The sequence below is a fragment of the Quercus suber genome, unplaced genomic scaffold (genome assembly GCF_002906115.3).
Source record: "Quercus suber isolate HL8 unplaced genomic scaffold, Cork oak 2.0 scaffold_800, whole genome shotgun sequence".
NCBI lineage: Eukaryota > Viridiplantae > Streptophyta > Magnoliopsida > Fagales > Fagaceae > Quercus > Quercus suber.
In genome coordinates, this window is record NW_027070235.1 from 210,110 (window position 1) to 232,360 (window position 22,251).

At 33.9% G+C, this 22,251-nt stretch overlaps 1 protein-coding gene, 1 long non-coding RNA gene and 1 other non-coding gene across 9 annotated transcripts; 1 reads left to right on the top strand and 2 right to left on the bottom strand.

Annotated features, from left to right (window-relative positions):
- Nucleotides 1-325: 325 nt before the first annotated feature.
- On the bottom strand, nucleotides 326-3,174 carry LOC136064928 (uncharacterized). 5 transcript variants are annotated; one of them, XR_010626574.1, is made up of 5 exons: nucleotides 2,800-2,947; nucleotides 2,600-2,722; nucleotides 2,085-2,366; nucleotides 1,283-1,460; nucleotides 326-724 (listed from the first exon to the last, which is right to left on the bottom strand). It is a non-coding gene; the product is annotated as an uncharacterized LOC136064928 (long non-coding RNA). The 5 variants fall into 5 exon arrangements; XR_010626576.1 differs by lacking the exon at nucleotides 2,800-2,947 and adding an exon at nucleotides 3,109-3,174 and having other exon boundaries at nucleotides 328-724; nucleotides 2,085-2,337; XR_010626575.1 differs by having other exon boundaries at nucleotides 328-724; nucleotides 2,085-2,337; nucleotides 2,830-2,944.
- Nucleotides 3,175-7,879: 4,705 nt separating this feature from the next.
- LOC112028920 (receptor-like protein EIX2) lies at nucleotides 7,880-11,219 on the top strand. 3 transcript variants are annotated; one of them, XM_065767393.1, is made up of 3 exons: nucleotides 7,880-8,349; nucleotides 9,418-10,666; nucleotides 10,993-11,219. In XM_065767393.1, the coding sequence occupies exons 1-2, from the start codon at nucleotides 8,004-8,006 to the stop codon at nucleotides 10,638-10,640; spliced, it is 1,569 nt and encodes a 522-aa protein (XP_065623465.1). In that variant the 5' UTR covers nucleotides 7,880-8,003; the 3' UTR covers nucleotides 10,641-10,666; nucleotides 10,993-11,219. The 3 variants fall into 3 exon arrangements, 2 of the variants coding, with proteins under 2 accessions (XP_065623465.1, XP_023917379.2); XR_010626587.1 differs by lacking the exon at nucleotides 7,880-8,349 and adding an exon at nucleotides 10,817-10,892 and having other exon boundaries at nucleotides 8,356-10,666; XM_024061611.2 differs by lacking the exon at nucleotides 7,880-8,349 and having other exon boundaries at nucleotides 8,356-10,666.
- A 2,407-nt stretch (nucleotides 11,220-13,626) lies between these two features.
- LOC112028898 (uncharacterized) lies at nucleotides 13,627-15,619 on the bottom strand. Its single transcript, XR_010626583.1, has 4 exons — nucleotides 15,604-15,619; nucleotides 14,973-15,286; nucleotides 14,117-14,225; nucleotides 13,627-13,853 (listed from the first exon to the last, which is right to left on the bottom strand). It is a non-coding gene; the product is annotated as an uncharacterized LOC112028898 (transcript).
- Between the last annotated feature and the right edge of the window lie 6,632 nt (nucleotides 15,620-22,251).

Sequence of the window (22,251 nt, forward strand, 5' to 3'; positions counted from 1 at the left end):
ACTTTGTAAGAAACATGTAGAGAGTATCATACATGAACCATTACCTTGTAGATGGGTGCAGCTGTCTGGTTTAAATATAATTTTGGACACTCTAACGTTACTGTGTTCAGCCATGACTGGAACTCTGTTTCTACTATTAAATTCAGAAAGTTCAAGCTTAAATATTAAAATGGCCTTCAGACACTAGCATTTCTAAAGAGCCAGGAGTGAAGCGAAGCACAGAATAGAAAATTTATCTAATGCGGAAGACTACATTCTCCACTTCTTCAAACCAAACACGTAGTTTCGTTCAACATAATCGTTTTATAGTAAAAATTTTAATTTTTCTGAAAAATGCATTATACTGGAATGCATTACAATAAATTGCATTTTTAAGATAGATTCCAAATGGAGCCTTAGTACAAAAGCACAGCAAACTCAGTACAATGTTATTAACTTTGGACCACAGCATAAAACAAAGTACATTACAAACATGACACACCGTTTTTTTTGGGTAGCAAACCAAGGTCAAAGCCAAACAACAACTGAGGATCAATGACAGAACACAAAGGAAACAAATATAGAGACTAGAGATGTCACAAAAAATCTAAAACAGTCTACAATTGAGTTTACAAGGGCATATCCATATCTCGTTCATGAAGGATTGCCAAGGAAAGCCAGTGCCCCAAACATATGTGTGAGATGAGACATTCCCAACTCCCAAGTAAATCTTCTAACAGTCGTCCTACAGAATATTAAAAAAAATAAAAAATAAAAAATAAAAGATAAAAAAAACCTCCAGAACTCGGTTTATCATAATCGGCAAATGTTTTATCAAAATACGGATACTTCACATAATCAAAACTGCCTCGTGGACTCATGAGTAAAAATAAAAAAATAAAAAGACTATTAAATTTCAAAAACTTAATTTCCTGAGTAATTTGGAAAATTTGTTTTGTCATTATTAATTGTCTCTTACTTTTATTGGTAAAAAGGTTTATGCAAACAAGTAGAACAATCAAATCATGATAATGGTTTAAAATTTAGAGAAGGATGGAAGCAAAAGAAAGAATTAAAAAAAAAAAAAAAAAACTGATTTATCACCATTATTTCAGAGTGTCCAAAGTGAGCCTAAATATCAAAATCATACGAACACTGATATGTTGAAGAGTATAAATACACTCCCCACTAGAATGCGGAACAAAGATTTAATGAGCCATAGAGCATTACTATTACGAAGAGTAGAGACACCGAATCGAATACAAAGTACAAACCTTGAACTCAAAACTAGATACTAACTTACATGTGGATTTGATTCTGGTCTAGTCATCATCACGCGTAATCTGGGGTGTCGATGAACTTTGATCTGAAAGCATCCTTAATGGCCGTGTCCTCCCGCTGCAATTGGTTCCACCAGCTAGCCTTTCCTTTAATTTGCTTCAGACCGCGCTTCTGGCATTCAATGGTAGGCTTGCTAGATTCTGGCATTTGTCAATTCACAAACATCCTCAGCCAAAGAAAAAAAAAAAAACACCACAATCACATATTCACACAAACTATAAACGTATGAAATTTTTTTTTAGCATTCTTAACTCACACTACCATACCACTGATATATCAAAAACACATTAAAAACATCCATATTTCAAAAGACAAAATTAACCAGCAATACCCAAAATTCTTAAATCCTAAAGTGACCTAATCCAAAGCCAAGCAAACCACATTACAAAATCCATAAAACACAAACATATACCCCAAAAAACGACATTATGAGTAAATAATGCGCTACTAACACACTTTTCCTAATTCGAGTATGTTAGTCTGTTTGTGCATGTTCCTATTGTTGCCCCCACTACCAACAAAAAATCAAACAAATGAACATTATTTTATATTCTTTACAGCCCTACTCTCTGTATATAATATACTTTTAATCACAAAAAAAAAAAAAAAAAAATTCCAGTCTCTGAGAAACAGATTCACAGATCAACTATTCATATATTCAATTCACAATCATCCTCAGCAAAAACAAACAAACAAACAAACACCACAATCACATATAAATACAAACTATAAGCATATTATGTTTTGAAAGAGAGAATAAATACTTGAAATTGGGATGGAGGTTGGAGAGGCCGGCGTTGGAGATGGGGTTGGCAATTGGAGAGGCCGGGCGGCATGGGCAGTGGGACAGTGGCCGGTGGTTGATGCTTGATTATCTCTCGCTCTCGATCTCTTGTCTGTCTTCTTCTTCTTTTATTTTTATTTTTTTTTTTATAATTGGGTGGTCAATCTCATGGGCCCGAGAACCATTAATCAATCAGGAAGAACAAATGTATCTCCAGCAGTGAAATAGAAATTCTGATTTAAAATGCTAAGTAATCAACATTCTGTTATTCACATAGATGCCTCCATTCAATAAATTCATAAAATGTTCCATGAAATCAAAACGGAAAATAAAATTATACTTTTAAGCCATAAACCAAGTATATACAATTTTTTTTTTTTAACGGAAATTTCTTACACCTAATCATAAAATGATATGACAATAGTGATTTTATTAGTTCATAAGATCCAAATAAAAGTGAATAAAGAAAAAAATGGTAGAGTAGAGAGAGTATACAAGATATAAGGATGTGGGAACCAAAGTTTCATAAGGTTCATTCAAAGTAATGACACCACCCACACCAAGCTGCTTCAACCGTGGAACATCTTTGGGAAATGAAACCGCACCCAGCAGCAAGAACTGAAAAAACACAACAAATGAGATTAGCGAATTAAACAAATTTTCAACTCAATGCATAGACTCGCTAGGTACCATACCATCTTCTACAAACAAAACACACTAATCACCTAAGCCCACAAGCAGCCACAAATTATTTGGCTACTGAGAAAAAACTTCAACACTTTATAAAAAGAAGCATAACCCTTGTTTGGAATGGTTGGTGAGAAATCAGAGCAACAATTTACTTCAAATTCAATATTAAAAAAAAAAAAATTAAAGTCAACTAATTCCCAATGCAAAATAGTCAAAACCTTAATTTCTTTTCTTTTCATTTGGTAGTAAAATCAATTCAATCAAAAATAAAAAAATTGGGAAACATTTAAGAGCAAGAGGCAGCGATGAATGACCTGGTCAACTTGGTCCCACCATCTGAACTTGGACTCGATCTTGTTGCGAAGCACATTATACAAAAGAGAAAACGTTCTATCAGGAGCTATCGTAAAACCAGTGTTTTACGCCAGCCAATAGACTCCTGCCACGTGGACAATATTAAGTTCCCACTTAAATCCCTCTCCAAACACACTGAAAACAGAGAACGAAGAAAGAACTCAGACAAAAGCTCACCGCCACAGCCCTCCCTCTTCCATCTTTGCTTGCCCAAACCTCCACCACACCACACACCGAAGCTCACCGCCACAGAGGTCGCTGGAGCTGTGCGTGGAGCTTGGAAACATACCGGAGCCGCCGTGAGCCACGATCCAAAGGTTTGTTTTTCATGATTTTCCCTTGTCCCCAAAAGAGAAGAAAAATTCATAAGCAACAATTAAGAATAAAATTAAAATTTGTGCTATTACAATACTAAACTTGCCCAATTTGGCAAACTTGTTCTATTACAAAATTAAAATTTAATTGGAAAATTTTACGCTAATATTACAATTATCATTAATAGTAGGAGAAAATTGACATTGGTACATATAGCTCCAAGTACATAAAACGGCTATCAAATAGCTCCAAGTACTTTGGTACATTGGTACATATAGCTCCACTCAATAAACTTTATTACATAAAACAGTTCCAAGTACATTGGTACTTTGGTACATATAGAGAGCAAATGACATTACAAGTAGGAGAAAATTGACATTACAAGTAGGAGTAAATTATCTTTGAAACTAAAAATATTTTAATAGCTATCAAATAAATGATACCAGCTGTGTCCCAGAGGTTAAAGTTGACAGCGGAGAATTCAATAACCACAGTAAGTAAACTTGTCGGAAAGGCACCTGTAAGAAGCAAAATTGAAAGAAATACAAATCCAAGAAAAAAAAAAAAAAAAAAAGGAAACAATTCAGTCAAGGTTTTAAGTCAAGGTTTATTTTTTTTTTTTTTTTTAAAGGAAACACATAAATTGAAAAATTGAAAGAAATATATATAGGAAACAATTCAACAATCCTATCATACAATAAGTAACAAACTCGACTCTGCCCTTCATACAGTGAAGCAGTATGAAAAACATAATGATACCAGGTCAGGAAAAAAGCAAGTGCTTATAATTCTGACTATCATTGAAGGGACCCTTAGATCCAGCTTTACAATAGGTGAACATGCAAGTTTTACAGTCTATTTGCAGTTATATAATATTGAGAATGCCCATAAGTACCTTAGTTCAGCCACAGAATGCTGCAGCTCAATGATCTCAAGCTGAGATGCCTTGACAATCTTCTCCAATGCACCAGCCTGTGTAAAGCAAATAAATATCTCAGCAAGGGAAAAATAGGGTTTGAAAAACATAACAAAACCTTAAACACATGGTATTCATTAGCAGATAATAGAAACTATGGTCAAAATTTTCCCTACAAAATTTTCATTGGCAGATTATACTCTCCTAGGTATCAAATCAGTTATTACACTTCATTTTTATCAATGATCTTTATCTGCAGAACATTTTTTTTAGTGGACAGTATGAAATGTGAGTACATTAACAGGCTATGAATTTTGGCGCCAGCATTCATATAAAAGTTCCCATTAATAAAACAATATAATTTCCATTCATTGGTAAGTGAAGAAAAGATAGAGAGAGCATGCCTTTGCCATGACAGATACAAAAGCATTTAAAAGAAGATTAGTTGTTACAATTGTGATGGCATTTGAGTACCCCCAACCAAGCATATAAGCTTTATTCATATTATCTTCTAAATTCACAATCCAACTGACTCTTCCTTATCAACATATGTCCTCTAAAGTTATCAATTTGGAGTTTCAATTCTGACCCCTCACCAGGGGCGGAGCCAGGAATTTTAGTTTGGGGGGGCCAAGTTGCGATGCTAATATATTTATCAAGACAACTTTCACACACACACACACATATATACACACGCGCGCGCTTTTTATTATATATATACACACATATATACACACTTTTTTATTTAATAAGTTATATATATACATACACCCAAAAAAAAAAAAAAGGATAAATTACATATTTAGTCCCTATTCTATACACCATATTTCAATTTGATCCCTAACATTTCAATTGTGTCAATTTGGTCCCTAACTTTTTAGTGTCATGTTAATTTAGTCCTTATCGTTATATCTTAAATGAAAATTGATGACATAACAAATGGCCAAAATAAAATTTTTGTGTATTATCACATCAACGAAGTCTAATTTTTTTATTTTGGTTATTAGACGAGTCATTAATTTTTATACTAAAAATAATGGTAAGGACTAAATTGACACAACATTGAAAGAATATGGATTAAATTGACACAATTGAAAAGTTAGGGACCAAATTGAAATATAGTGTATAGGATAGGGATCAAATACATAGTTTACCCAAAAAAAAAAAAATCTTAGTATTTTCAATCAAAATTATTTTTGATAGCGTCCTTTCATAAAATAAAATTCATTTTTTCCATTTTCATAGTCAAAATCTTAAAAAGTTTCATTTTAAACACAAATTATCAAATTTTATGCTAAAGTAAGTAAAAAATCTTTCAATTGAACTAATGAAATTTTCAAAAACATGAATGATTCAAAACTTGGAGAAATAAGTTAGGCTCCAAACATATTTAAAGCTACCTTGCTTTAACACATTATATGGCAACTAAAGACACATTTCATGTGTAGTTTTAGTGACAAAATTTTTTAATGAGTCAATGACTTGTTAATCGTCATATAACAGGTTGAAAAATATAGATTTAAACATGTTTGATACCAAATTTTATCAAATATTTAACAGATATAAAAGCACATTTTACAATAAAAAATGGAATTGCGAAAAATAAAGTTATATCTTTATAACTATTAGACCAATTATTTTTTTTAAGAGAATTATTTGACTAATTCAAATATTTGGGGGGGATTTTTTTGTTTTTTTGTTTTTTTTTTTTTTTTTGTTTTTGTTTTGTTTTGTTTTTGTTTTTGTTTTTGTTTTTGTGTATTGAGTCCAAAATTTTGGAACTCAATTAATTTACTAATTTTACTATTAAAAAATTGCTAAGTGATATGTTAATAAATGCCCATTGTCCATCAAATGGACAAATGCGAATGGCCCATCCACGTAAGTGAAACAAGGATCTTAAAACAACCAATCGAAAAAAGGGCAAGGGCGGTGCATAGAAGGAAGTTCAATATTGCTATAGACAAATGACTCCACACGCATCATGCCAAAGTTTGGAGAAATTATACAATATTTTTGGTAGATTACGTCACTTGTCCACCATTCTATTAAAAAACTCGCATTTATTTAAAATTGTTTAGTCGGTAATCAATTTCAGTTTAAAAAAAATTTCCTAATTCAACAAATTTAAACAGGTAGAAGTCTTTTAATAGAATGGTGGACTATGTTACTTATCTACTATGAATACCTTATAATTTCTCCAAAGTTTGATGCTACCCAATTTAATAAAAACGTGATTCATGCAAAAGAAATGTAGCCACACTGCAGAGTAGACATGGCAAAACGGTCGGGTCGGGTCGGGTTCAGGTCGGGTCAATCGGGTTGCAGGTCAAATGGGTCACGGGTCAAAAACGGGTCATTTTAAGCAGGTCAAAATCAAGTTCGGGTCAATCGGGTTGCGAGTCGGGTCGGGTTGGGTCGGGTTGACCCGTATTTTTTCACATGAATTTTTTTAATTTTTAATTTTATAAAGAAAAACAACATGTATCTGTCATTTGGAAAGTTATGCAATAAATTACTTGATGTAAAATGTATTATTTTGAATTCACCCTTATATCAAGAATGAACTCAGTTAAACTTATTAATACTTATTCAACAATTTTAAAATTATACAAATCCTAACATTACTATCTAAAACAAAATAACACAAAGATAAGTAAAACAAATACACAAGTTTTATTTTTACACAATATCAACGTTCCAAATATAAAACAAAATTACAAATGACTTATTGGATAACTCATTTGATAAAGAATAAAAATATATAAAAAATTTACAATCTTGAAAATTAATTTTATAATCTATTATCAGCTGTGGTTGACACTCTATTTCAATTTGAGATATACTTTAAAATTTGATTGCTTACTTATTTATACATGATCTCTTTTATGAATATCATATTATTGTTAAGCAACACACACTCTAGGAAATATCATAATTTATTTTGAAAAACCATTTATTTTGGACATAAATTATTAAAAAATAGGTCTAAGTATTCATAATTTATGCTAATTTGATACTTTAGCTTCACTATTTTCACACTTGTGAATATTTCTCACATCTCTACAATTTTAAATCTATATTTTTAACTCTACTGTAACCAGATTATCTTGGCATGTACTTTGCTATTTGATATCTAAAAATATTTACTCATTACAGAATATTCAACCATTTATCTTTCAATTAATTTGCATATAGTTATGTAAATATATCAATTGTTTTCTTAAAGTTCACAACAAACAATTAAACCAATATTGTCTTAGTTTTACTATTTTTTTTACCAAAAAAAAAGTTTTAAAAAAAAGGTTCGAGTTCGGGTCAAGTTGATCCGCAAAAAACACGGGTCGGGTTATAGGTCAACCCATTTTTACTTCGGGTCAAAAAAATTGAGTTTGGATCGAATATTTTTCGGGTCGGATCGAGTCGAGTCAGAAAATTCTGACCCGTTTTGCCATGTCTACTGCTCTATAAATTTACTTTCTCATAATTACTCATGCCATTGATGCCATAGAATATAATTTCTTATTGGAAAACGCGCTTGCAGCATTGGGTATTTAAACGGAGAATGCTTGTCATCGTTATCCCATCTTTGATTGTGAAAGTAATCATTATTCCCATTTCGCCATGACAATGATCACACTCACGGGTGGAAGGTCCTTCAAACTTCTTTTTCATGCATTTTTACTTATAATGCTTTCAGCGCACTTGAGTCCAGCCCTTGGATTCATTTCAGGGGTTGGAGTCGGAGATGCTAACAAGATCAGGTGTATAGAGGGAGAGAGACAAGCACTCCTTGAGTTCAAAAAAGGCCTTGTTGATGACTATGGCAGACTCTCTTCGTGGCAGAGCGGCGACGAAAATAAGAATTGCTGCAATTGGGAAGGAGTTCGCTGCAGCAACCTAACCGGCCATGTACTTGAGCTTCATCTTAGTGCTATTCAAAATGATGGAATAACGAATCCTTTTGGAGGTATGATTAGCTCTTCACTACTTGAGTTGCCTTATTTGACATATTTGGGTCTCAGTCTCAATAATTTTGATCAGAGCTATACTCCAAAGTTCCAAAATATTGAAAATTTGGAATGGCTTTCTCATCTGTCTTCAATAGAAGACCTTGACCTAAGTTTGACAAATCTCAGTGTAGCCAATGATTGGCTGGAAGTTGTGAGTCGTCTCCCTAAATTAAAAACCTTGATAATGTGGTCATGTGATTTACCTCCAATGAGTCTTTCATCTTTTCCCCGTTTCAATGATTCGAAATCTTTTGCTTCTCTTAAAAGCCTATATCTCAGTGATAATCAACTTGTCCACGTTCCAAAATCCTTAGGGAATATAGGTACTTTACGTGAATTGGACTTGGCGTCAAACCATCTCAATGGACAATTAGTTGAGCTAATCAATAACTTGTCTGGATGTGCAAAAGACTCATTAGAAAGTTTGAATTTATCAGATAATCAAATTACGGGATCATTGCCTAATTTTGCAATATTTCCGTCCTTAAAAGAAATATATCTTTCATTGAACAAATTAAATGGGACTTTGCCCCAAAGCATTGGAAACCTATATAAGCTCGAAGATTTGAGAGTTGACTCGAATTTTTTAGAAGGTGTGATCTTTGAATCTCTCTTCTCCAATCTCTCCAAATTACAGTATTTAGACTTGTCCAATAATTCTCTTTCTTTGGAATTCAGTTTTGATTGGGTTCCCCCTTTTCAACTGAATGAGATACATTTAACGTCTTGTAATTTAGGGCCTAGATTTCCAAATTGGATTCTAACTCAAAGGAATGTTTCCTTCCTTGAGATCTCTGATACTAATATTTCAGATACCATCCCAGCAGAGTGGTTAGCAGACCTGCCTCCTACATTAGAACTTTTAGATCTTTCTAACAACCATATATATGGGCGGTTACCAAATGTGTCAACAAAAAGATTGAATGAACTTGCAATTGATTTGAGTGCTAACAGTTTAGAGGGTCCACTACCACATTTTCCAACAAATCTCACATTCTTGAATCTCTCTAAAAATCAATTTTCAGGGTCTATCTCTTCTCTTTGTAAAATCAATGGCCAATTGTTGGCTTACCTGGACCTATCCAATAATAGATTATCTGGAAGACTTCCTAATTGTTTTATGCAATGGCCAAAGCTAATCATTTTGAATTTAGCTGGCAACCACTTCTTTGGGGAAGTTCCAAGCTCCTTGGGCTCGCTATCTGTGCTCAACACGTTGAGTCTAAATAATAATAATTTCTCTGGAAACTTACCTTCGTCTCTGAGAAATTGCGGTTCCTTGATAGTTATGGACATGAGAAATAATAGATTTTCTGGAAACGTACCAGCATGGATTGGGGAAAGCCTACCAAGCTTGATATTTCTATCTTTACGTTCCAATATGTTCAATGGAAGCATACCATTGCATTTGTGTTGGTTAAAAGATTTACAAATCTTGGACCTCTCTTTAAATGACATTTTTGGAACTATACCACAATGCCTCAATAATTTCACAGCCATGGCTCAGAAAAGAAACAATTTCTTTGAAGAGTTTATTCCTCTTTCATACGATAATGGTATTATGCAAGAATATTTTGATAGTGTAATGGTTGAGTTGAAAAGAAATGAGTATGAGTACCATGGTACAAATCTTGGACTACTGAAGATCATTAACCTTTCAAGTAACAAATTGATCGGGAAACTTCCAAGTGAAATCTTCAGCCTTTTGGATTTGATTTCACTCAACGTATCAAGAAACAACATGATTGGAGAAATTCCTCAAATGATTGGTCAGTTGAAGCAACTAGAATCACTTGATTTGTCAAGCAATCAGTTTTCAGGTGAAATCCCATCTAGCATGTCTGAGATAAACTTTTTGGAATTCCTGAACTTATCCTATAACAATTTGTCTGGGAAAATTCCTTCGGGCACTCAACTCCAAGGCTTCGATGCATCTTATTTTATTGGAAACAGGGCACTTTGTGGACCTCCACTCACACAAAAGTGTCCAGGTGAAGAAACACCAAGTCAAAGTGAAGCGACTACCAAAGATAATGAAGAGAATGAAGATGAATTGGGAAAATGGTTTTATGTGGGAACAGAATTTGGATTTGCTATAGGGTTTTGGGGAGTTTGCAGTTCTTTGGTGTTAAAGCGTTTTTGGAGACATGCCTATTTCTTGTTATTGAACAACATGAAGGATTGGCTCTATGTAACAATAACCATGAACATTGCAAGATTGCAAAGGAAAATTCAGAGGCAGGGATGACCACTTTGTCTGTAGAGGTTAGCAAGGTAATGTATTACGTATGGGCAGCAATTAATTTATTCTTCTCATATTCATATCTTTTCTTTTTCTTTAAAAATAATATCATGTTTCAATTTTAGTGTTTTGTTTCCAACCTTATCTCACAATTTCTTGATTTTGCCGCACATGCCAAGAAGAATATTTTCATATTTCAAATTGCATATCGGTTAAGGTTGCACAGTGGTGCTTAAGGCTATATGCTTAATTCGCGTGGTAAATTTCAGTTTGCATGAAATAGTAGTTCTACTTCTAATTCTATATATTTAGTGCATCAAGACTGATGGTTTTCTTTTATCTTTGATGCTAATATCAGGAGTTGCTGCTGCTCACGTCAAAATAAGTGTCAGAAACCGTTTGTAACATTTGTGCGGGTGTGGATCTATATTATGCTTTGTTTTATCGCCTCTCTCAGCACTGTCATTTCGTTAGTAGCTACCTCTTTTCCATTAAGCAAGTTAATTTACAACGAGCTATTGTGTAATTTGAACCTAGTTTAATGTGTGAGTGTTACCATGCATCCTGGACTATTTGCACTGTTTCCTTTGTTGTTTCTCTTTTATATCTATATATATAGTGCGTGTGTGTTTGATTTATTTTCTTATCAAATGTTTGAATTTGTCAACAAGTTATTTGATAAAATTTGGGAAGAGGTTTTGATTGATAAAAAGAATTATATATATATATATATATATATATTGTAAGGACCAGATTTGAGTTCCTAGCTCAAAGGTTGATGGACTCAGACCCAAAAAACCCAAAACAATGAATTTGTAGAGAGTGGATTGGAAAAATAGACTTTAATGAATCAGACAAACACCAAAGTAGATTCAAATGAAAAGAGAATGAAAATAAACGAGTTTATACTAAAGAAAATCATTCTCAGCACAGTCCGAGGAGATCACTTATATATTTCTCTCAGGTTATGATTACAAAATCAATTCTTGATGCTACAATCTTTTTTCTTAGTTTCTTTCGCCCTTTCGGCCATTGCTTCCTTCTTCTTTTATACTCTCTTCCTCTTTCATTTCTACCATCCACGTGCAGTCCAGATGGCTGTTGTTAATACGTGTTTTATCCACACCTTTCTGAAGTCTTTGTGTAGTAGTTGTAAGGCTAAAAACCATTGTTTAGGTATCACTTCTATATTAATGCAGCCAAAGAGTTAGCTGCAGAGTATTTAATGTGATGATAGTAGCTTTCTCCTTAGATATTTAAGGACTCCCCTCTGTTCTTTGTTTCTACAATGCTTATCCGTGCCGCCAAAATTTCATGGAACATTCCCTCGGACAGAAAAACCGCATCTACAGACCTTCGCTTTGGTTGGCCGAGGAGGCATTCATTCTCGACCCACCCTCCTAGGCCGCTATAATCAAAACTAACTCCTTCATTTACTAACACAGCCTCTCTTGACAATGTTTACTCCTCCTCGGATGACCCCTTATCCTTGGCTTGAGCCTCAGGCCCAACATAAACATAAATAACGAGATCCTAGGTCCAATACCCCTACATACATATATATATATATATATATATGTTAAATTCTATAAAGACATGATGTAAAATCCATGTTTTATCCCTTCAATCCTAACATGCCACATCATATTATCACATATTTAAGAATAAACACAATCACACTCAATCAATACTAATCCTCATATATAAATCCAACCAAATTGAGAAATTATTGAGATATCATTAGGTGTGGCAGAATGTATTGAATTTTAAATAAAATACTGATGGGACAATCACTTATTAGATAATGTGAAACTTATGTTTTACACCTCATCCTTATAGAATTTAATCTCACACACACACACACTAATACTATTTTTTTTTTTTCACTTTCACGAATAGATAATAATAAATAATTAAGATATAATTAGAATTATATTATTTGAGTTAATTAGATAGAGACATAGAGGGATAGACTAATTTTAATTTCCTTTATAAATTTATAAAAATTAGATCAACTAACCTTGCATTAATAAAAATTATATATAATTTTTAATATGAAATAGACTATCGTATTTGCTAATAAATAATTAGAATTATATTATTTGAGTTAATTAGATAGAGACATAGAGGGATAGACTAATTTTAATTTCCTTTATAAATTTATAAAAATTAGATCAACTAACCTTGCATTAATAAAAATTATATATAATTTTTAATATGAAATAGACTATCGTATTTGCTAATAAATTATCAAAAAACTAAAAAACTTATTTACAAACTAACACAATCTAATCTTAAATATACAAATATTTTTATAACGTATACATATAAGCATATATAATATTTATATAAAATTATATAGGTAAAATCACAACTTACTTTCTCTAACTTTATCTTGTTTTCATTTTTGTCCCTATAATTTCAGTTTTAATGTTGCGGTAACTTAAATATGTTTTCAATGTTATTCTTCTATCTATTATATATAAATAGATAAAGAATTAAAAAAAAAAAAAGGTTATTCTGCTATCTATATCACTGTTAAGCCTCATAAAAAAAATGTAGTTTTGCTTTGATACAAAATATAAATTGCATCTTTGTTGAGCTTTCTGTCATTTACTACAAATCAAGAATTATTTATTTTTATCAGAAATTACCAAATAAAAAAGAAGTGGAAGTGAGAGTAATTATTAATGTGAGAGAGAGAGAAGAGAGTTATTAACTGAGTTTTTAAGCGATGAATGAAGAGAACCAAGTGTGTATATTAAAGGCATCCATAACATCTACAAAACCCAAGGCAACAGCATATTGAAATTCTGCTACGCAAAAAAATTAGGAAAGAACAACACCTTCTCTCACACACGCACACACATACTTTAGCATATATAAACCAAATAGATTATTAAATAACTACATCAATGAACGGCTAGTAAACTATAAATACCCTGTGCAATGCACAATTATATAACAACATCCATACAACCCAAAGCTCAGATGCACACCAACGTGAAACTCATATTAAACCAACCGAGTAAACTTCATTCCAACTAACCAAGAATAAAAGAGAGATATAGAAGTGAGAAGCCTTTCATAGAATAGACGTTACTCGAACTGAGTTATCAGCTGATTAGTCAAGAAGATGGGCAAAGTTGGGTGCCAATCAACCGTTGTTATAGCAGCAGTGTGTGGAAGAGTTCTCAATCCATTTCTTTGACCACGAACCTGAGCCAAGTTAAACAAACGATAAATTAGATTAGAATAATCAGTATGGCTGAAAATCAGTATGGCTGAAAATCAGCATTTGTAATTCTGGTCAATATATTGATCAGGGTCAATAGCAAGTCAACTCTAATTGCCATAGATTAAAGAACAAAGGAAAACCACCAACATTGTGTGCACTTCCACGCGTCTTCATGCACACATAGGCACAGACACACACATATGAGAATGAGAAACAAGAAGGTTGAGGTGGGCGAGAGATCAACCTGATATATAGGTGCTCTTACTGAACTAGATGTCACCAGTAGCCACCTCCCGTTAGCATCTAATGCCATTTCATGTCTGCAAAGTTTTGAGCTCTTAGCATCACAGAACCTACAGAATGGAAAAGAATCAAGTTATCAAGGTTCCTTCTGCTAACTATAACACAACAATATAGAAGATGCAACTATAATAACAAATACCAGAACATGACAGAGTTTTACAGGGCAACAGCATAAAACAATATGTGCAAAAGCAGTACCAACATTATAAAAAGTAAAGGGTTCACCACTGGGAAAGTGAGGGAGACGGATTATGCACAGCACACGATCCTTCATAAAAATTAGCGGAATCAAATAAATGTCATAGTTATTTTAGTATTTAAGTGATTTCAATCTTCCATGAACCTTCACTAGTTATAAAACCAATGAATTAGGGGTGGAACTAGGATTTTATGAATGGGGGGCCAAAATTATAGCAAATACAAAATTAAGTCATACAGAAAGGAAAATTATGCTCATGTAGTGGATTAGGCAAATTAGACCATAGACCCACCATAGCGCCTGTATCTAGTAACATAAAGGTCCTATGATATTGGACAACATTATAATTCCATAATCCTCCAATTTGAAATATAAGTAGTATAATATCCCAGTTCCACAACACATTGGCTATTACATCATTGAGTTCATAGAAAGCATTTAATGAATCTCACTTTTTGTGAAAATTCAAGAACTACAATGACAGTTAAATGTCACAACCAGTCAGTACAGTTAATCTTAACCAATATATTCTTTTGCTAAGTATAATAGTCTTAACCAAAATTCACTTTAGATAACAGAGTGCCAGCAAGACAAATACCTACTACAGTTTCTTGACCATAGGACTTGACCTTGGTTTTGCAAGCTCCATTCAAAAATCTAACACCAAAAAACAAATTCTGTGAGGGTTATATTAGCATAATATGGAAAAACCTTATGCTATATAAAGTTCAAAGAAAAAACCTAAGCTGTATTTACAGAGCTCTGTCTAAATTTGAATTGAAAACCAAGATATGCTTGCCTTTCCATCTGAACCCAAGCTAAAAATGCTTGTCTCATCAGGCCCAAAAAGAAGAGAGCTTATCGCAGAATCATGTGCAGGCCATCCAGTAATTTGTAGACCAGCAGCCATGTCTTTGATAAGTTAAGAGGTATGCATAATAATGCGGATATTTCTGCTCAGGCACCCTCATCCGTGATTATTGGGCAACATTTTCTATTCGTTAACCATTTAATTTCCCATCAAATGACTAGGTTAACCCCCCAGTTAAGATACAAGTAAGCCTCCGAAATGCACTTAAAGGGCCGGGTCAACAGAAAAGGAGTTTATATCTTCTTAAGTATGTGCAACCACAAATTTGAAAACCAAAGGTTTTTGTTTTCACATGCAAACTGGATAACCACTAAAATGCAGATTAAGAAACCAGGTCATATAATCATTAAAAGGATACCAAACATGTGAATCATGTTGGCATATGCGGTATTTTTATTGATAAATAGCAATGGATTACAAGGCTTATTTTTTGTGATGCAGAGCTGCTGCTCCTGCACAATGCTAGGCAGATTTTTCTGATCTACATAAACCAGTACAATAGCACTTATTTATACGTGAAAGAGCCTTCTAGACTTCTAGATACAAGTAATTGACCCTTAGGAACACAGAACACCAACAAACCTGAAATACTAACAGCCATTATCTAGAAATTTCTTTATTAAAATTACAAATTAATTCTAACACCCCCACTTAATTTGTAATCTTTAATTGCTTCTTGAACCACTCCATTCTGTCAACTGTAGTTGCTTTGGTGAGAACATCTGCTAGCTGATCATTGGTACTGACAAATTGCAATTGGATTTCACCTTCACCAACCAAGTCTCGAATAAAATGGTGCCTAAGCTCAATGTGCTTTGTCCTTGCATGAAAAACAGGATTCTTAGTCATTGCAATAGTTGACATATTGTCATAGCAAATAACAGTAGGTTCTTCAATTTTTTGTTGCAAATCTGAAAGTAATCTCCTTAGCCAAATAGCTTCACGTGCTGCATCAGTTGCTGCAATATATTCAGCTTCTGCTGAAGATAAGGCAACTGTCTTTTGCTTCTTTGAACTCCAAGCAATCACATTTGATCCCAAGCAAAAGATGTAGCCAGACGTGCTTTTTCTGTCATCAAGTGATCCAGCCCAATCACTGTCAGTGAAACCAACAAGATTGTTGCCATTCTCCTTTTTGTACAAAATGCCTAGCTTCTTGGTGCCTTGCAGGTAGCGAAGAATTCTTTTTGCTGCTGCATAATGCAGCTTGCTAGGCTGATTCATGAACCTTGATATAAGGCTGACTGAATGAACAATATCTGGCCTTGTATTTGTGAGATAAATCAAAGAACCAACAAGACTTCGATATGTCTTTGCATCTGCCTTTTCCGCTGCATCTTCTTGCTGCAATTTCTCATTAGAAGACATAGGTGTGGACACTGGTTTACATGCTGCCATGTGAAATTTTTTAAGCAAATCTTCAATGTACTTTTCTTGGCAAATAAAAACTTCACCTGCAGACTGTCGCACTTGAAAACCAAGAAAGTATTTCATCAAACCCAAATCAGTCATCTCAAATTCTTTCATCATGGCCTTTTTAAAATCTTCAACCATCTTCCTATTTGTGCCCATATAGATCAAATCATCAACATATAAGCAAATTACTAGAAAATCTCTAGTACCTTCACTCTTGACATAAAGCGATGGCTCACATATGCTCCTTTGAAAACCATTTTGGCGAAAGTAGCTGTCAATTTTGCTATTCCAAGCTCTTGGAGCTTGCTTTAGGCCATACAATGCCTTTCGAAGTCGATAGACTTTGTCTTCTTTGCCTTTCTTCATGTATCCCTTCGGTTGCTCTACGTACACTTCTTCTTCTAAGTCACCATTTAAAAATGCTGACTTAACATCAAGCTGAAATACTTTAAGCTCCATCTGTGCAGCAAGAGCTAAGAAAGTTCTAATGGTTTCCATGCGAACAACAGGTGCAAATGTTTCATGGAAATCTACTCCAGGCTTTTGTGAATAGCCTTTTGCGACCAAACGTGCCTTATGCTTTTGAATTGAGCCATCTTCATTGTACTTAGTTTTGTAAATCCATTTTAAGCCAATCACATCTCTTCCATTAGGCAGGTCCACCAGCTCCCATGTCTGATTCTTCTCAATGCTAGTAATTTCTTCATCCATGGCTTTTGCCCACACATTCTCCTTTGCCGCATCTTCAAAGGTTTGTGGCTCACTAGCAAATAAAGCAAATTCACAAGATTGATATATATCTGACAATGAGCGAAACTTCCTTGGAGGGTTGTCTGAATCATAAAAATCTGAATTTGGCAAGACAGTGCTTGAAGGTCTAGTTGGAGATGATGTTGCTCTTGGGGCTTCTTCAGAATTTATGCTTGGAAGTGAATTAGACTTGTCTTGAAAATCAAGAGAAGCAGGAACTTCCAAGTTTTTGCTTTCTTGGACATTTTCCTCCCATTGCCATGCTGCCAACTCATCAAAAATAACATCTCTTGAAATCACCAGCTTGTTTGTCTTGGGATTCAAAAGGCGAAATCCCTTAGACTCATCACTATAGCCAATGAAGATATACTTTTCCCCCTTTTCATCAAACTTCTCTCTTTCTTGTGAGGGAATATGAGCATATGCAATGCAGCCAAAGACTTTAAGCTGATTCACCATAGGTTTCTGCTTATGCCAGGCTTCAAATGGAGTCTTGTCTCTAACTGCTTTTGTTGGAGAGCGATTGAGAATATAAACTGCTGTGTTGACAGCTTCTGCCCATAGCATGTTGGGTAATCCCTTGCCCTTGAGCATGCTTCTAGCCATTTCTTCAATTGTTCGATTCTTCCGTTCAGCTACTCCGTTTTGTTGAGGAGTTCTTCGAACTGTGAGTTGCCTTTGAATGCCATTTTCTTTACAATATTGCATAAATGGCTTATAGATAAACTCCCCACCACGGTCAGTTCTCAAGGTCTTCATTTGATGACCACTTTGCCTTTCAACAAGAGCTTTAAATTGAAGAAAAAATGAGAATGCTTCTGACTTCTGATCAAGAAAATAAATCCACATCATCCTTGTATAATCATCAACAAACAAAAGAAAATATCTTTTGTTGCTCAGTGATGGAGTTCTAGTTGGCCCACATATGTCTGCATGCACAAGCTCTAAAGGAGCACGAGCTCTCCAGGCTGTCTTTGGAAATGGAAGACGATGCATCTTGCCATATATACAACCTTCACAAACGTTGTCATTTTTCTGAATTGAAGGAAGACCAACCACCATATTTTTTTGTTTCAGCAATTGAAGGCCTTGATAGTTCAAATGGCCATATCTTAGATGCCAAAGATGAGACTCATCAACAACCTCACTTTTCAAAGCAATTTTCTCATGTAATGGCATGCTAAGAGGGAAAATATTATTTTGTGACATTCCAACCTTTGCCACTGTCAATTTGTTTTTCTTATCATACACAGTACACACACCATCATCAAAGTATAAAGAATAACCTTTTCTAAGCAACTGACCAACACTAAGAAGGTTTTGTGATAAGCTTGGCACATAAAGAACATCATGAATAAATTTTTGGTTACCTTCTTCAGTGTGGACAGCAATGGTTCCTTTTCCTTCAACTTTCTTTAGCTTCCCATCTCCAAGCTTTACTACAGAAGTATAGCTTCGATCAAGTTCCACAAAAGACTTGGAATTCATTGTCATATGACTGCTGCATCCACTATCCAGAAACCATGTATCTTGTGTTTCATGTTGAGCATTTAAGCAAGAATAAAATAACTGATTTTCTTGACTGTCTTTTACAAAATTTGCATCATTTTTCTCTTGTTTGTCTTGGTACCAGCAATCTCTTTTAGAGTGATTAGGAATTTTGCATCTAGTGCATCTGAAACGACATTCCCTTGACTCATGACCAGGTTTCTTGCAAATAAAACATTGACCACTAGAGGTACCTGGTTTTTGCTGGTATTTTTCTCCATTCCTTCCTCGTCCTCTGTTCTGCCCTTCTTTGAAGTTGCCTCGGCCTTTTCCATACTGACCCTTCTTTTGGTAATTGCTTCCTCTTTTCCCTTGTTCTTCTTTGGAAAATTCATTATGAGAAACCTTCAGCCTTGATTGAAATGCTTGCTCCAATGGCTGGCTTGAAAATCTGCTCATCCTTCCTTCATGTGCTTCAAGAGACCCCATCAATTCATATATGGTAAGAACTGATAGATCTTTGGATTCTTCTATTGCTGCTACTACATGATCAAATTTTTGAGGCAAACTCCGGAGTATCTTCTCAACAAGTTTCTGCTCTTGAATAGTATCTCCATAGCTCTTGATTTGATTAACAATCTCAGCAACTCTTGAATTGAATTCTTTGACAGATTCAGTTTCTTTCATTGTCAAATTATCAAAGTCTCTCCACAAATTTTGAAGCTTAACAGAGATGGCTTTATTTGAGCCTTGAAACTCCTTTTGCAGAATCTCCCATGCATCTTTTGCCTTTTTAACACCAAAGATTCTAGGATAGATAGACTTGCTTACCCCATGATGAATGATCCTTAAGGCAGTAGCATTTTTCTTCAATTTCTCCTTGTACTCCTTTTGATTTTCATCAGTCCAGGAAGAATTCCCAGTTGCAGGTGGGTCTTGGAAACCATCTTCAATCAAATCCCATAGATCTTGGGAAATGAAAATGGTCATCAATTGAGAGCTCCAGTAGTCATAGTGTTCTCCATTGAAAATAGGAACCTGGTTTGTTGAATAAGAAAACAAGACATCTCCAGATTTGGCATCCATGGAGATTAACTAAAGAGAGTTTTAAAACTGGGTGAACAATGAAAAATCAGGTGCTGTATACGTGCTGTATAGGCTGAATAGGTTGAATAGGCTGGCTCTGATACCAAAATTTGTTGGCATATGCGGTATTTTTATTGACAAATAACAATGGATTACAAGGCTTATTTTTGTGATGCAGAGCTGCTGCTCCTGCACAATGCTAGGCTGATTTTTCTGATCTGCATAATCCAATACAATAGCACTTATTTATACTTGAAAGAGCCTTCTAGACTTCTAGATACAAGTAACTGACCCTTAGGAACATAGAACACCAACAGACCTGAAATACTAACAGCCATCATCTAGAAATTTCTTTATTAAAATTACAAATTAATTCTAACAGCCTTGTCAACGTCCCTCTGCAAACACAGTCTGGGTTGTTTCTTTCTAACCTACCTCTCTATCATCTACGATAATTATCCCATGGTCTCAGATCCTCACAACTCCCAAACCACATATTTATTGTATTCTTCTTCTTCTTTTTACAATAGTGACAAATGGATTTTTTGTTTATTTATAAGTGACCATAGGTTTCGACTTAGGAAGAAAACACATACCCTTTTTCATCTTTTGTGCCTGGTGGAGTCAGAATCGTATATATAAGAATACAAGGAACTATTTTTAGCTTTGAAATCCCAAACACATCCTAATCCAATAATTAAGATTGTGGCTCACACACTTCAGATAACTTTTAGAATGCAGTGACTCAAGTTCAATGGATTTTTTAGGTGGTCCTTCTAATCTCATAGCTAACGCCAGCACTAATGTAGGGACAAAAGATCAGGTCAATCCAGGTGGTCCTTTTCGTTGATTTTTTTGATAACCAAGTTTCATGGTATAGAACCCAACACTAGCTAGTACTGTACATCATATTGATTTGTAGGAATAATGTCCATGCTCCACCCCTTTTAATTTGTTGTTAGTAATTACAGTTGCCACTGTAAGTTAGATCAATTTATTTTAATTTTCATCTTCATCAGTTTATTTGGTTTATTTTAGTTATTATATAGAACTATAATCATTATGTTAAGAGTTTTGTAATTCAATTTACATCTTTCGATATTTTTAATGAAAATGTTTAAAGATCAAATCCCTCATCCTTTATCGTAATTATCAAATTATATACATAAAAAAATTGTTTAAAAAAGTATAGTTTTTTAAGTGGACATTTAGATGAAGACTTTACTATAATTTGTTGATTTTTTTATTTGCTGAAAGTTGATTAAAATATAGTTGTAATTTGTTCTTAAAAATAACTTTAAAAAGTTGTATACAGATAAACCAAAAATTTCAAAGAAAAAAACTTCTGTCAAACAAACATTTAAGAAATAAACTGAATAAGCGCTACTCTAGCATAAGAATGTTACTCCTACCAAAAGACCAACTTGAGAAAGAAATTTCCTTCAAATCTGTTTGAAAAAAAAAAAATGAAAAATTGGGTATGAGTTGTGGTAATCCAATGTGTAAATGCTGAAACTCAATCACAACAAGTTGACATCTAAGTATGTTGTAAAATTGGGTATGAGTTTAGTGTGTCCTTACTCAGCAGGTGAATTGGAAAAAAAAAAAATCAAATCCAAACATGCCAATCACACAACATATTTGATAGTTATGTAATTTATTTAAATAACTTAATAAGTTATATAAATAAAATCACACATAATGAGTTGAATGAAATTCTTCCAACAGGTTTAGACTTCAGAAGAAAATTTTGTCCTTACATTAATGTCAATAGATGTTCAGTGCTCTAAAGATCAAACCCTCAAAAATTTTAAGGTGCTTATTAGAACAGTTTCTCTTTTGTTCTTGCTCTGTGATCTATCATGTCAATGGGGAAGATCCATAATTGATCCCATTTCATACTTTTGCAAAGGAGACATACCAAATTCACATTACCTCATTAGTTAATTGACCATTATCATCACTAATCCTGTTTATTATTTATGTTGGTCCTACAAAAGAAATATATGAGAATCTTCCCCACAATAAAAATATTCGAAATGTTGGTAGAACTTGGGACATTAGATACCATTGTGGGGGCTGACCAGGGTACTCTTTGCTTGGAATGTCTAGTGAAAAATATATAATTAGCCTGACCAGGACCAGGATGCTCTTCTTTCATTATTATTCTTCTAACGCGGTTTTAATTTGTATTAATCCCTAATTAAAATTTTGTAGTTAGTTTTTAATATAAAAAGATATTAAAGTCAACAAACTTTGTTTTTCT

Excerpts from the sequence above, each read along its gene's own strand:
- LOC112028920 (XM_024061611.2), top strand. The coding sequence starts at position 8,577 with ATGTGGTCATGTGATTTACCTCCAATGAGTCTTTCATCTTTTCCCCGT.